The sequence below is a fragment of the Enoplosus armatus genome, chromosome 24 (assembly GCF_043641665.1).
Source record: "Enoplosus armatus isolate fEnoArm2 chromosome 24, fEnoArm2.hap1, whole genome shotgun sequence".
In the NCBI taxonomy this organism is placed as follows: Eukaryota; Metazoa; Chordata; class Actinopteri; order Centrarchiformes; family Enoplosidae; genus Enoplosus; species Enoplosus armatus.
In genome coordinates this window covers 3056315-3067673 of record NC_092203.1, presented here as the reverse complement: position 1 = coordinate 3067673, position 11359 = coordinate 3056315, and the positions used below count along the sequence as shown (strand labels likewise).

Below are 11359 nucleotides of genomic sequence, written 5' to 3'. Positions count from 1 at the left end.
CTTGGGTTTACGCTCACTGAGCTTGACTTGTTCTTGGTCTCTGCTTCCATGTAGTGGTAGAAAGAGAGTAATGCATGCCAGAGGATGCTTCACGAATGTGTTGTCACCTTGTGCATGTGCTGATCTCCAATGGATTGATGCTTGCGCGACCTCAGCCCATGTGAGGTCAAAAATTGTAATAAAGATGAGACATGTTGGAAATGTATCAGGAAGGGGCATGTCTAAAGCCACATTTAAATGAATAACAATCTCAGCTGTGGCCTAATTCTTTCATCATACTGATCAAATATGGATGTTTTGCTACCTAGTATAACAAAATAAAAATTATAACTTTCCTCGAATAGGCCTACATAAAAACATAACGCAAAAGCGGTCCAAAGTGCAGTTGCGACCCCTAGTGGCTAATCCGGGTATTTCAACCCTAATTGCTGTATTTCCTTTGATGAATCAACAGAGAAAGAAACAGACGGGCTGTTCATGACTACTGGCTAAATTACTAAATAGACCTAATGAACATATTTTGTTGTGGACAAAATGTTATCCGACACGGTATCAATAAGGTACAGCAACAATAAGGGCTATTTGCATCACCGACCACTGGTGGCGCTGTTCAGAAAATGGACAACCGGTTTTAAGCCAGTTTCGGCTGCTCATCTCGTCCTTCCGGTGCCCCATCGCCCCACTCCCTCCCGATGCTAACACCGTCGGGCTTGGCTGTGGGAGCGTAATGGCGGTGCACCGGGGACCCTCTACGAAATGGCTCTTCACCCGGGAGCAGCTCGAAAACACACCGTCTCGCCGCTGCGGAATAGAGGCTGACAGGGAGCTTTCTTACCGGCAGCAGGCCGCCAACTTAATCCAAGACATAGGCCAGAGACTCAACGTGTATCCTTTCTGAAACGCAAAGGCTAGCTGGCAGACAGACGGGTTAGCTAGAGTTAGCATTAGCTTACAGATGGGCCGGAATGACAAGACTTGTGACAGTTCATATTGTAACTCTCGAAACACACTCAAAGCCTTTCGTTGTCACGTACAGAGTCCTCTCTGACAAGATGGGCTTTTTTATTCAGCTAACATGATGTTTATATTTACCTAGCCGAAAGTGGTGAGGCCTGCATGCTAGCTTAGCTATTGTTTTGTCCCTTTAGACTGCAGATTCTATTGTTAGCTTTGTGTGTAACGATATCAGTGATAAATGGTTACTGATACTTGTTGGATGTGCAATTTAAACCTAATGCTATGTTTAAAAAGGGTCATTTACATTGTTGGACAAGTAGTAGCTAATCACTGGATTCTTGGTTTTAACTTACAGGGTACACGTTTTGCTAGCTGGATGCTAATGTGTCATGGTTCCTGCACTAGAGCTGTTAGTTAATTTATTAATTTATTTTTACTGTCTGTCAATCATGTGTTAAGCCTTAACTGCATACCCAGCTCTCAACTAATTATCAACACTGCTATAGTATATATGCACAGGTTTTATATGATCCACTCCTTCACTAAATTCCATAGAAACGTAAGTACCACTGCAGTGTTGGCTGATACCATAATTACTGGTGGCACTGACCATGAAAACTGACTTGAGTTTTTTTTCTCTCTGTAGATCATTTCCCAGACTACGTTGTTCCTGGCAGCTAAAGTTGAGGAGCAGCCCAGGAAGTTGGAGCATGTCATTAAAATAGCCCATGCTTGTGTTAACCCACAAGAGCCTGCAGTAGACACCAAGAGCAGCGTAAGTAAACCATGACTAAGGACTAGTCTTTGGTTTTCATTTCCCATATCATCCTAGACAGGATATTTGGCCTTCCTCTCTATATGGACACCATCGGACTACATGCACTATAGAACATACTTTTGTACCCTTTTTTATGAATTATAATGACACTGAAGTCAGTTTTGCCCGAGACCGATCTAACCTTGACTTTTCGCTATCGGTTTCACACAGTTGTTGGTGACCCCGTATACTGACAAATGGCGCTGTGAGGCTTTGGAGAGAAAAGACACGTTCAACCGTAGTAGAGCTGCAATGACAGAACTATTTCGACCAGTTCCTCCTTGGTTGAATCTGTATACTCAGTGGGGCTGCAAAATGTCGTATTTTAGTAGACATTGTGATTTGAATCTTGATAGTCAAGTTCTCAGGCTCAACAGGCTGCAGTGTTACAGTTGTGGAGTTTCATACAGTTATTAGCCTCTGCTTTCCCTTTGCCTGCTTTGTAACGGCTATTTCTTTCTCCCACGTTTCTAAAGTGATCCCCTTCCATCGAAGCACAGAAACGATGTCGACGTTTAAGCTCATTTTCTTTCGTCGTGGACTTTTCAACCTTAAGTGATGTTGTATAGAGAATATAGGATTTTTCACCATTGATTTGAAGTCCTTGAATTGAAAGGCTGTATTGTGCCCCTACAATTAAGCTTTTATATCAGAATGCTAAAAGGTGCAGGAGTACCCTCTTGAAATGATGGCTCTCGACTACCTTTTACAGTTTTGTCTGCTGTCAATGCTTTTATTTTGTAGCAATGCTGATTAGAATTTGAATCATCAGTATCTAGTTGTTGCAAAGCAGATTTAAAATTGCCCATTAATTGATCTTTTTCAGGCATTCCAGCAGCAGGCACAAGAGCTTGTAGCACTGGAAACAGTAGTGCTGCAAACGCTGGGTGAGTGCTATTAAAGCTGCACTTCTGCACGTGCTGTGTTTTTTTTTTTTTTCTGTGGGTTGAATTGCTTTACTGGCGTCTTCAGTCAGCCATTTCAGCAACATTATTCCAGTGGAAAGGAATGAGTGCAAACAGGTATCACAAGGTCATGTTGACATAGGATACATGAAGTTTGCATTTTCAAATATTTAACAGACAATGTTTTTCTTAGTTGCTGTTTTAACAAATGTAAACCACAATATCGCATTGGAGGTCTGCCTGTGCTGACATCATGCTCGTACCAGTGGCTGATCATCTTCGTTCCACATCTTGATTGCAGGTTTTGAAATAACAGTTGATCATCCACACACAGATGTTGTGAGGTGTTCCCAGCTAGTGCGAGGTATAAACTTTCTCACTTTTTAACAACTCAATTTTGTGCCTTTTTAGATATGTAAAAGTGCCATGTTTTCTTAGTGCAGGTTCCATTTTGAACCAAGCAAGCTTTTCATACATAGAGCTACATGGATTAGACTGCATATTTTAAAATGCTGTTTCTAAAATGAACCTTCTCCTTCTTTTACAGCAAGCAAGGATTTGGCACAGACTTCCTATTTCATGGCTACCAACAGGTTATTATCCTGTTCCCATTATTGCACTGTAATGGCACACTATAGCTTCCTGTCCTGCAGGGCCCCCCTTCCTGTGTCCAACGCCCTGTTTGCGCCTGAGTCCTGGGAACCCCCAGTGTGGGGAAGTACCGGCCAGGCCGCTGTGCGGTGTATTGTACAAGGGCTCTGTGTTGGCACATAGGGGTTGAATGCACAATGTGGAGTGTAGTGGTGCTGTTTACCTCTCAAGGTTGTTTGGTACGGAGTGCATATGTCTAAGAGAAAAACTCAAATGGTAGCCTGAATATAGATTGCCACTAAAGATTCTTAAACTTATAGAGTGCTTTGGTAAGTATAGTTCATAGTTCTTTTTTAATTTTAAATTTTTTTGTACATTTTTCACCCCAAAAAAGCTAACAATGAAACGCCAAACTATACTGCAAACTGCTTGTTCTGTGTGGCTCTGTCGTTTCTGGAGAAGAACATGGTTGTGTAATGCATGTGTTTCTTAGTGTTACCGTCTTTTTAAAGAGGAAATATTGTGGCAGAAATTACAACATTTGCTACGTGATGATTTTAACTTTAAATTGACTTGAGCTCCTAATTTTGGTATTATAGTGCTGTTGTTGTGTATTTCATTTTTAAGGTGTGTATTTGACTTGTTTTACAGACACTGCTAGTTTGATATGGAGATTGATGTTCCCAGCAGTTGATGGTAGACAGATCTTTACAGTGATTTTTTTTTTTTTTTTTTGAGAATGAAGTCTAGATTAAAGTGTAGTGAATGTAATAACTTCATTGATGATAATTAAGTCATTAAGATGCTGTTTTGGTAAGCGATGTATTCATTTTAGCATAGCCTATATACAATCTAGACTTGGTGAACAATATTTACCTACACACAAAAAGTGGGGCTATTTTCTGCATTTCAAATTATAACACTGTCTAATACCTGAAAATGCAACCGACATAAAACCACAACACATGATCACTATTTCTGCTTTGAGGCTGAGTGTTTTGTAAAACCAAACGAGCCGTTCTACTTGCTGATATTAAGCGTAAATGAGTGTTTGTTTTTCAGTGTGTTTCCTCGGATTGATTCTGAGACGCTTGATCAATATGGTTATTTTAAGCCCATGCTGCTTTACTCATGTTGTAGTTTGGACACACGAGAGCCAGTTTGCAGTGTAGTTTGGGATTCAGGGTGCAGATAAAATTAACCGTAGCAAACTTAAAGCCTAATCATTTGCCAACATCAGTGTTTCTCAGTCTTTAAATGTCCTGTTTGATGTTGTGAAGTTTAACTGATGACATAGTTAAAACATGCTGTCGTCACTCATTTTACACTAACACAAGTAGCGTGTAGATTTTACTTCATTTGACTGATTGAGTATAGACTTCCTGAAATTATGCCGATTGCTCATCAGGAGACTGAGAAACACTGTTTTTAATGTTTTATAATTTCCAATTTTGACATAAAAATCAAACCACATTATGACCTAATACAGGTTCAATATATCTACATTTATATATTATCATGAGACTATGTCTCATTCAAACATTTAGGAACATGCCCTAACATAGGTTTTCTTAGATGTTCCAGTTCTGTAAGGTAAGGCTGTGTGTATGTGATGTGAAAATACTGAGTTTGATTGTCAGTACTGCTTTAAACGTGTGCTGTTGATTTGATTGTATGTTAATTTTGTCCAAAATGTATATTGTATATGTATGTTAGTATGAAAGCCCTTCAGCTGACGGTTGTGTCTTTTTCTTCTGTTTCTTGTCTCCTCCTGCAGTTTGCACCTCACCACCTTCTGCCTGCAGTACAGGCCCACGGTCGTAGCGTGTGTCTGCATCCACCTGGCCTGTAAGTGGTCCAACTGGGAGATCCCTGTGTCTACAGACAGCAAGCACTGGTGGGAGTACGTGGACCGCACCGTGACGTTACAGCTGCTGGATGGTAAGCGCTTCTGTCGCTGGTTTATCCTCTTCTTGGATGGATTACTGTATTGTGCGTCATAAAAATGTTGTTTTATGGGTGATCACTAACATTGCTGTCTTCACTGTTTTCAGAGCTCACGCATGAGTTCCTTCAGATCCTGGAGAAGACGCCCAGCAGGCTGAAGAGGATACGAAACTGGCGGGTACGTCATGAATGCTTGTCAGGCAGCCACAAGATGGCAGTGACTGCTACAGGTTGGGACAAATGAAGTGTCAGTATCTCATGTTGAATTCTCTCTTGTTTTGTAGGCCATTCAAGCAGCGAAGAAGCCAAAGACAGAGGGCTCGGCAGTGGATAGTGCCTTCCAGGGGACGTCCTTAGATGGCCTTCCTGGCGTCACCAACTCCTTCTTCCCCTCCACTTCTGCATCAGACTTAGATATGCCCTCCCTCAACAACATCGCGGCCCCCTTCTCCTCCTACCAGCCACTGGACGACCAGTCAAAGAGCTGCGGCTATGACCAGTTCTCCGAGCCCCACCTTTCAGACTTCACGCTGGTGAAACACGAACACAAAGCTGCAGGCGGGTCTAGTAGTAAACACCAGCAGCTCGGCACGAACGCTGCCGCTTTTTCGCGGCCGCAGAAGGTCTTGACTCTGGAAAAGTACAGAGAGAAACACGCGGCGGAGCTGGCCTCGCAGAACGGTGTGAAGGAGGAGCCGAGCACAGACATGTACGCGCCTGCTCCCGCTCTCTCCTCGCACCACCACAAGAAACGCTCTCAGCCGCAGCAGGCCGGCCAGTCAGGGGACGGCAGGAGAGACAAGTCCAGCTCGAAAAAGGCTCGGCTGCCCCCTTCCTTCGCCGAGAACGGCTCCGCCACTAGCGAGGAGCTCAAGATGAGAATCAAAGTTTCCTCCGAGCGCCACGGAGGCTCAGAGCAGGGCGGGACTCTGCCTGGAAAGGACAAGCACAAAGAACACGGCGGCCACCGCCACTCGAAACACGGCCACTCGCATGCGTATTCCCTCAGCGGAAACGGCAAAGGGACAATAGACAACCCCACCTTATCCCTACGAGCTCCCAGCGGCCACGACGGGAGCTCCTCCGGCTCGTCTCGCAAGAGGCCTCACTCGGACGCCGGCAACCACAACCACAACAACCACCACCACCACTCGTCCAAGAGCGGCAGGAGCTCCAAAGGAGGCCTCGGCTCGTCCCACTACTCATCAGAGAGCCAGAGGATGATGGAGCACCACGGCCACGACGGAACCAACGGCATGCTGACCGCCAATGGCCAACACACCGACTACAAAGACACTTTTGACATGCTAGACTCTTTATTAAGTGCCCAAGGAATGAACTTGTAACCCTCGGAGAGTCCAGTGTTGTCTAGAATAAGGTATTACCATGTTTAATAGAATTTTAAAAATTTTATTTGTCTTAAGTTATCTGAATTCTGCATCGCCCTCAGTCGTGTCTACACACTGATTATTGATGATTCTCGTTTAGCTGTCAAAAATGTAAAATTATATGCATAGAGCTGTGTACTACTAGCTTGCAACAAAAAAAACCCCCCAAGAAGTTTTAAGAATGCGGCTGGAAAAATGAGATTTTAAACGTTCTTTTAAGGCGAGCTGACAGGATTTTAACTTGCATGTTTTCAGTCACAAAAGGGAAGACATAGCTAGTGTTCGCAGCCATCGTGACAGTTTACAGACAGTTCATGTTTTGTTTTTTGTTTTTTTTGTATGTTAAGACATTTTGTTCCACTGAAAATCTCAGGTCTCGAACTTTTTTGATATAAGAACGAATCTTCCTCTGTTTGGGTTTATTACCTGTATCTGTGGAGATGTATCACCTCGTCCATTTGCTGACGAAGAGGGCAGAGCTTTGGTATCTGTCTTAGGAATCATGGTCTGCTTATTTTTCAAAGAGTGCATCAATAGTTAAAGGAAAAAAAAAACCAACTAACTCAAATGTGAGGCGGACTCCATTTGCTGTCTATTGGGACTTCCAAGGCCGCACCTGAACTTAATGTGCAGACTCATTCTAGAGCTACAAATGAAGTTTACGTTACATCAGCTGTGAAAGTGCATTTAAGATATATCGGCTAAAATTGCAAAAAGGCCTCGTGATTGTACTTCGTCAATCGCTATTCAGTATAATAAATGTTATTAACTATCAGAAAAATACAGATCTCTAAAATAAGATTGTGTATATAGGACTGTAGTTCAGTTTTAAAACTGTTGGTTTATTGCATCAGTCCGAACCTTCCTCCATTCAGTGTATCATGAGATCTAAAGCAGACTGTATTGATGAACATATCCTCGATTTGTGTATTGGGAGCCCAAATAAAGGTGTAAAAGAGATTTTTACACATCAGTGAATTTCTTTGTTGGAAGTGTGTGACGGGGGGGGGGAAGACTGTATTTCTGTAAAGTGATGCTGAACAAAAAAGCAGAGAGGTTTTGTTTTTATGACATGGTCATTTGCTATTAGTTTTCCAATGAAAGCTGTAGGGCTGCAACTTATGACTGATTTCATGATGAGTACTCAGATTTTCTCAATTCATTGTTTGGTATTTTTTACTACTTGCTAACATTTTAGACTAATCACAGGTTCAAAGACCCCATCTAATGTCTCTTGTTTTGTCTGACGCAACAGTCCAAAACCCAAAGATATTCACTTTCCCGTCATACAAGACGAAGACAACCAGCAAATGTTTACATTTGAGGAGCTGGAACCAGTGAGTCCTTTTTTACATTTTTGCTTGCATTGCATAGAAATTATTAATCAATTGTCAGTTGTTTTAATTTTGATAGATTAATCAACTAATAGTTTCCGCTCCAGAAAGTTCATTATTGACTAACTGAATCAGTAGTTTTAAAGGAAAAAAAAAAACTTACCGAAAGGTCAACTTAGTAACTTTTTTGTTACTCACGACATAATAAAAACTGAGCTCCAATACATTAAAGCAAACCCATCTGCTGAGGAAGACAATGCGTGGAGTGCTTGACCTTGAGTTCTGATTATTTCTAATTTGCTTTCAAGGTGGTTTTGATACTACACAGTCAAAGAGCTCTCTCACTGGTGTGTAATGATTTGTCAAATACTGATCCCAAGAAAGAGCTCATCCCAAAACAATAGCACATCCCTGCACATTTCTGCTTATTTCTTTTGCTGCAGAGTTCATATCTAGTCTTATCACTCATTCATTTTGTGGTCCGACTTCCCTGTCAAATCTGAACACTCCTAAAACCTTGTTTGACGTTATAAAATCATCATGAGGTACTTGGGATTGCCTCGACTCGAGTTAGGAAAAAAAAAAAAATCTTAAACCCCTAATTTTGGCCTGGAAAGCACATATAGCATGCAAAACCCCCCCCAAAAAAACCTGAAAAGAACTGCCAAATCATGCAGATGGTTTAATCCCAGCCTCATAACATTGGATTTATTCCCCATTGAATTTAAGCCCTCGCTGCATTTGAAGATAAAACAGTCATTTGTCAAACGCCGCCAAAGAACATTCTCATCAAAACAGAGTACACAATGGTCATTTCCTGCTGTCTGTCTGTGCACATATAGCAGATTGATTAATTGATTATGTTACAGGCTACTTACTGAACAATACTGATTACATTAAATGACCACGATATCAGCTTTCAGCGCAGGATGTGTTTAAACCAGCTAATAGAGGGCTGGGGTGATTAGTAGTTTGGTTGCTGTGCTACTGAATTAGTAATGTTAATGGGAGAAACAAGGCATGATTGCAAATACATGTTGAGCTCCTGCGTGAGCAGAATATTTAAGAGGGTTCTTGCTTTTCGAGTTTTGCATTTACACATGACTCTGTGTCTTAATAATTGTCGAAACCATGAGAGGGAATGTAAACCTTTTTCTTTTATTTGCTAAATTATCTTGAGGAGGGCGTTTTCTTTCTTTTGTTCCTGCAGTGAAACCTGCCGTTTGGTCCCTCCACCAAACCTCCAAGGGTTAGTTTCAAGGTTTAGCTTTGGACTTTCTTTCTACTCTCGCACAACACAGCGTTGATGGTTCATTTGTGGGTGGAACATAAATCCAGTTCCTGATAATTAACTAGCACCCTCAGAGCAGACGCAGCGTTTTCACCAAGTATTACCTTCTAATTTTAGCGTGCAAAGACAATGGGGAAATTCAGCGGGAGGACGTCAGTGAAAATTCAACCATCTGGACGTTTCTCGCATACTGGTGGGAGGGTGATGATTTATTTTCAGCAACCTCTCGAGCTGAATAAGAGACGCCTACTGCTCAGAGAAGAAAAAAAAATCCGCAGAGAGGAAGAGATATGAGAGAGGCTTTTGTGAGCAACAAATCCCAGAATTAAGAGCCATCTGAAAGGAAAACACTGTCCAAGCTCTAATTACAACTCAAACGACAGGAGACATACTGTATATAGCTGTGTGCAGGCAAAGGTCCCAGACACAAACACCTCCATTATCATCAGGATTGCAGCGGCTAAATGAAAAGTTAACGCGTGATTAAGTTACACTTTAAGAGATGATTTGGAGACATTGTCTCACTCAAGTCATGCTCCTTTTGGATGTCAGATGAATGGACGCAAGAAAGACGACAGCATCATAAATGTAGTTTTGTTTAAGACAAGAATAGCAGCGGCACTGGCATCCATTTTTCACAGAATTGCAGGTTTTGATGTACAGCAAAAAAAAACATCCCTCCTCATGTCATGATGCGTCTCTGATCCACAGCTGCTTTACTGCCTCATGTCCACTAGATGGCAGTATTGCCTTTGGCCTTTAATGCCAGCAGGGGCAAGATCAGCAGCAGCAGCAGCACAAACATCCAGCATCTTTTTGTTTTTAGAGGAATTTCTCTTCAAAAAAAATAAAAAAAAATAAAAAAAGCAAACAGGACACGGTGATGTATAACCTTGAAAAAGGTTGCTGTGTTTTCGTGCCACAAATCCAAGGTGCCTCTCAGCACATCTCACTTGTGATCCTCAGTCACAACCGTCGCACTCGCCACAAACTTTGGACTTGATCCATCTAATTAACAGATTCAGATAACCGTCGGACGGTGGAGGCTCAGAGGCATTCCAGGAAATGTCACGGCACTCTGTAATTTCAGCGGTGGAGTTGATCAAAAGGCCTTTGCGGAGCAGCATATGGTGCACTTATACCCATATGAGTCTTAATGCAAATGATGCCCAGGAAATTGTGCAGGAAAGTGGCATAATTATAAGCCATTGAAAGTCCATTGTCATTCCTGTCTGAGAGGTCTCTCTTGAAAAATCAGGAGCTGATGGAAACCCCTCTAAGTACCTGAGATAGAGCCGGAGGGGGAAAATGAATGGGCCTGGGCTGCCATTATACCATGGTAGCGTAATTATATCCAATGATTGGCAGGAGCATAAATTAGCTTCCGTCTTCATGGTGTGGTTTACTTTTTGTTTCCATCCAGTGTTAAGGTATCTCTTTTTCACGTGGTGAAAAACAAAACAAGCTGTGGCGCTCTCTTTAGCCAGCTGTTCTCAGTGAAAAACAAGACATTATTAAACAGTTTTCCTCTGTAATTATTCCCTTTACTACCCCAGTTTATTTCTCCGCCCGATGCAAATGCATCCTCTCGCGGCCTGAACACCAGAGATTCATGTTTGTGGTGGGAACCGCAGAGCACCAGCTGTCCTTTAAAAAGAGACAGCTAAAAAAAAAAAAACATACAGTTGATGTGAAATGTCTTCCTCCCTACTTGTCCCCAATCATCAATAATTCACCGGCCTCGACATTTGAACTAATTATGGTGCACCAATGGCCTATTTGAGCAGGGTCCTGTCAGATGAAAGCTGCTAGGTCCTTCCTGTCAGCGGTGGAGGCAGCAGAATGAAGCGACAGCAGTGGAGGCTGAAGCCATTAAAATGAATGGAAAGCACCTCTAACAATCATACACCTCTGACACACACACACACACACACACACACAGAAACAGAAACTGCTGCCTCAAATACACACACACACACACTTTAACATCACCCTTTGCTGCCTCTCACACACACACAATGTACCACACTGACACAAACACACAAATAAATAGAAAAAAAAATCATGAATTGCTGCCTCACACACCTACACTCATGCAGACATGCATAAACATGATGTGCTACAGTAGC

At 42.2% G+C, this 11359-nt stretch overlaps 1 protein-coding gene across 1 annotated transcript; it reads left to right on the top strand.

The window, feature by feature from the left end:
* Positions 1 to 727: 727 nt before the first annotated feature.
* Positions 728 to 7565, top strand: LOC139306634 (cyclin-T2-like). The gene is made up of 9 exons (XM_070930537.1): positions 728 to 885; positions 1435 to 1516; positions 1604 to 1732; positions 2601 to 2661; positions 2981 to 3043; positions 3227 to 3272; positions 5048 to 5211; positions 5325 to 5395; positions 5502 to 7565. Exons 1-9 carry the CDS (start codon positions 728 to 730, stop codon positions 6561 to 6563), a joined length of 1836 nt encoding a protein of 611 aa, XP_070786638.1. The 3' UTR covers positions 6564 to 7565.
* The last annotated feature ends 3794 nt before the right edge of the window (positions 7566 to 11359 follow it).

Bases quoted from the DNA above. Each gene is read 5' to 3' on its own strand.
- LOC139306634 (XM_070930537.1), top strand. From the start codon at position 728: ATGGCGGTGCACCGGGGACCCTCTACGAAATGGCTCTTCACCCGGGAG. The intron at 1,733-2,600 runs GTAAGTAAACCA...GATCTTTTTCAG, and splicing joins CAGTAGACACCAAGAGCAGC to GCATTCCAGCAGCAGGCACA. The intron at 5,396-5,501 runs GTACGTCATGAA...CTTGTTTTGTAG, and splicing joins AGAGGATACGAAACTGGCGG to GCCATTCAAGCAGCGAAGAA.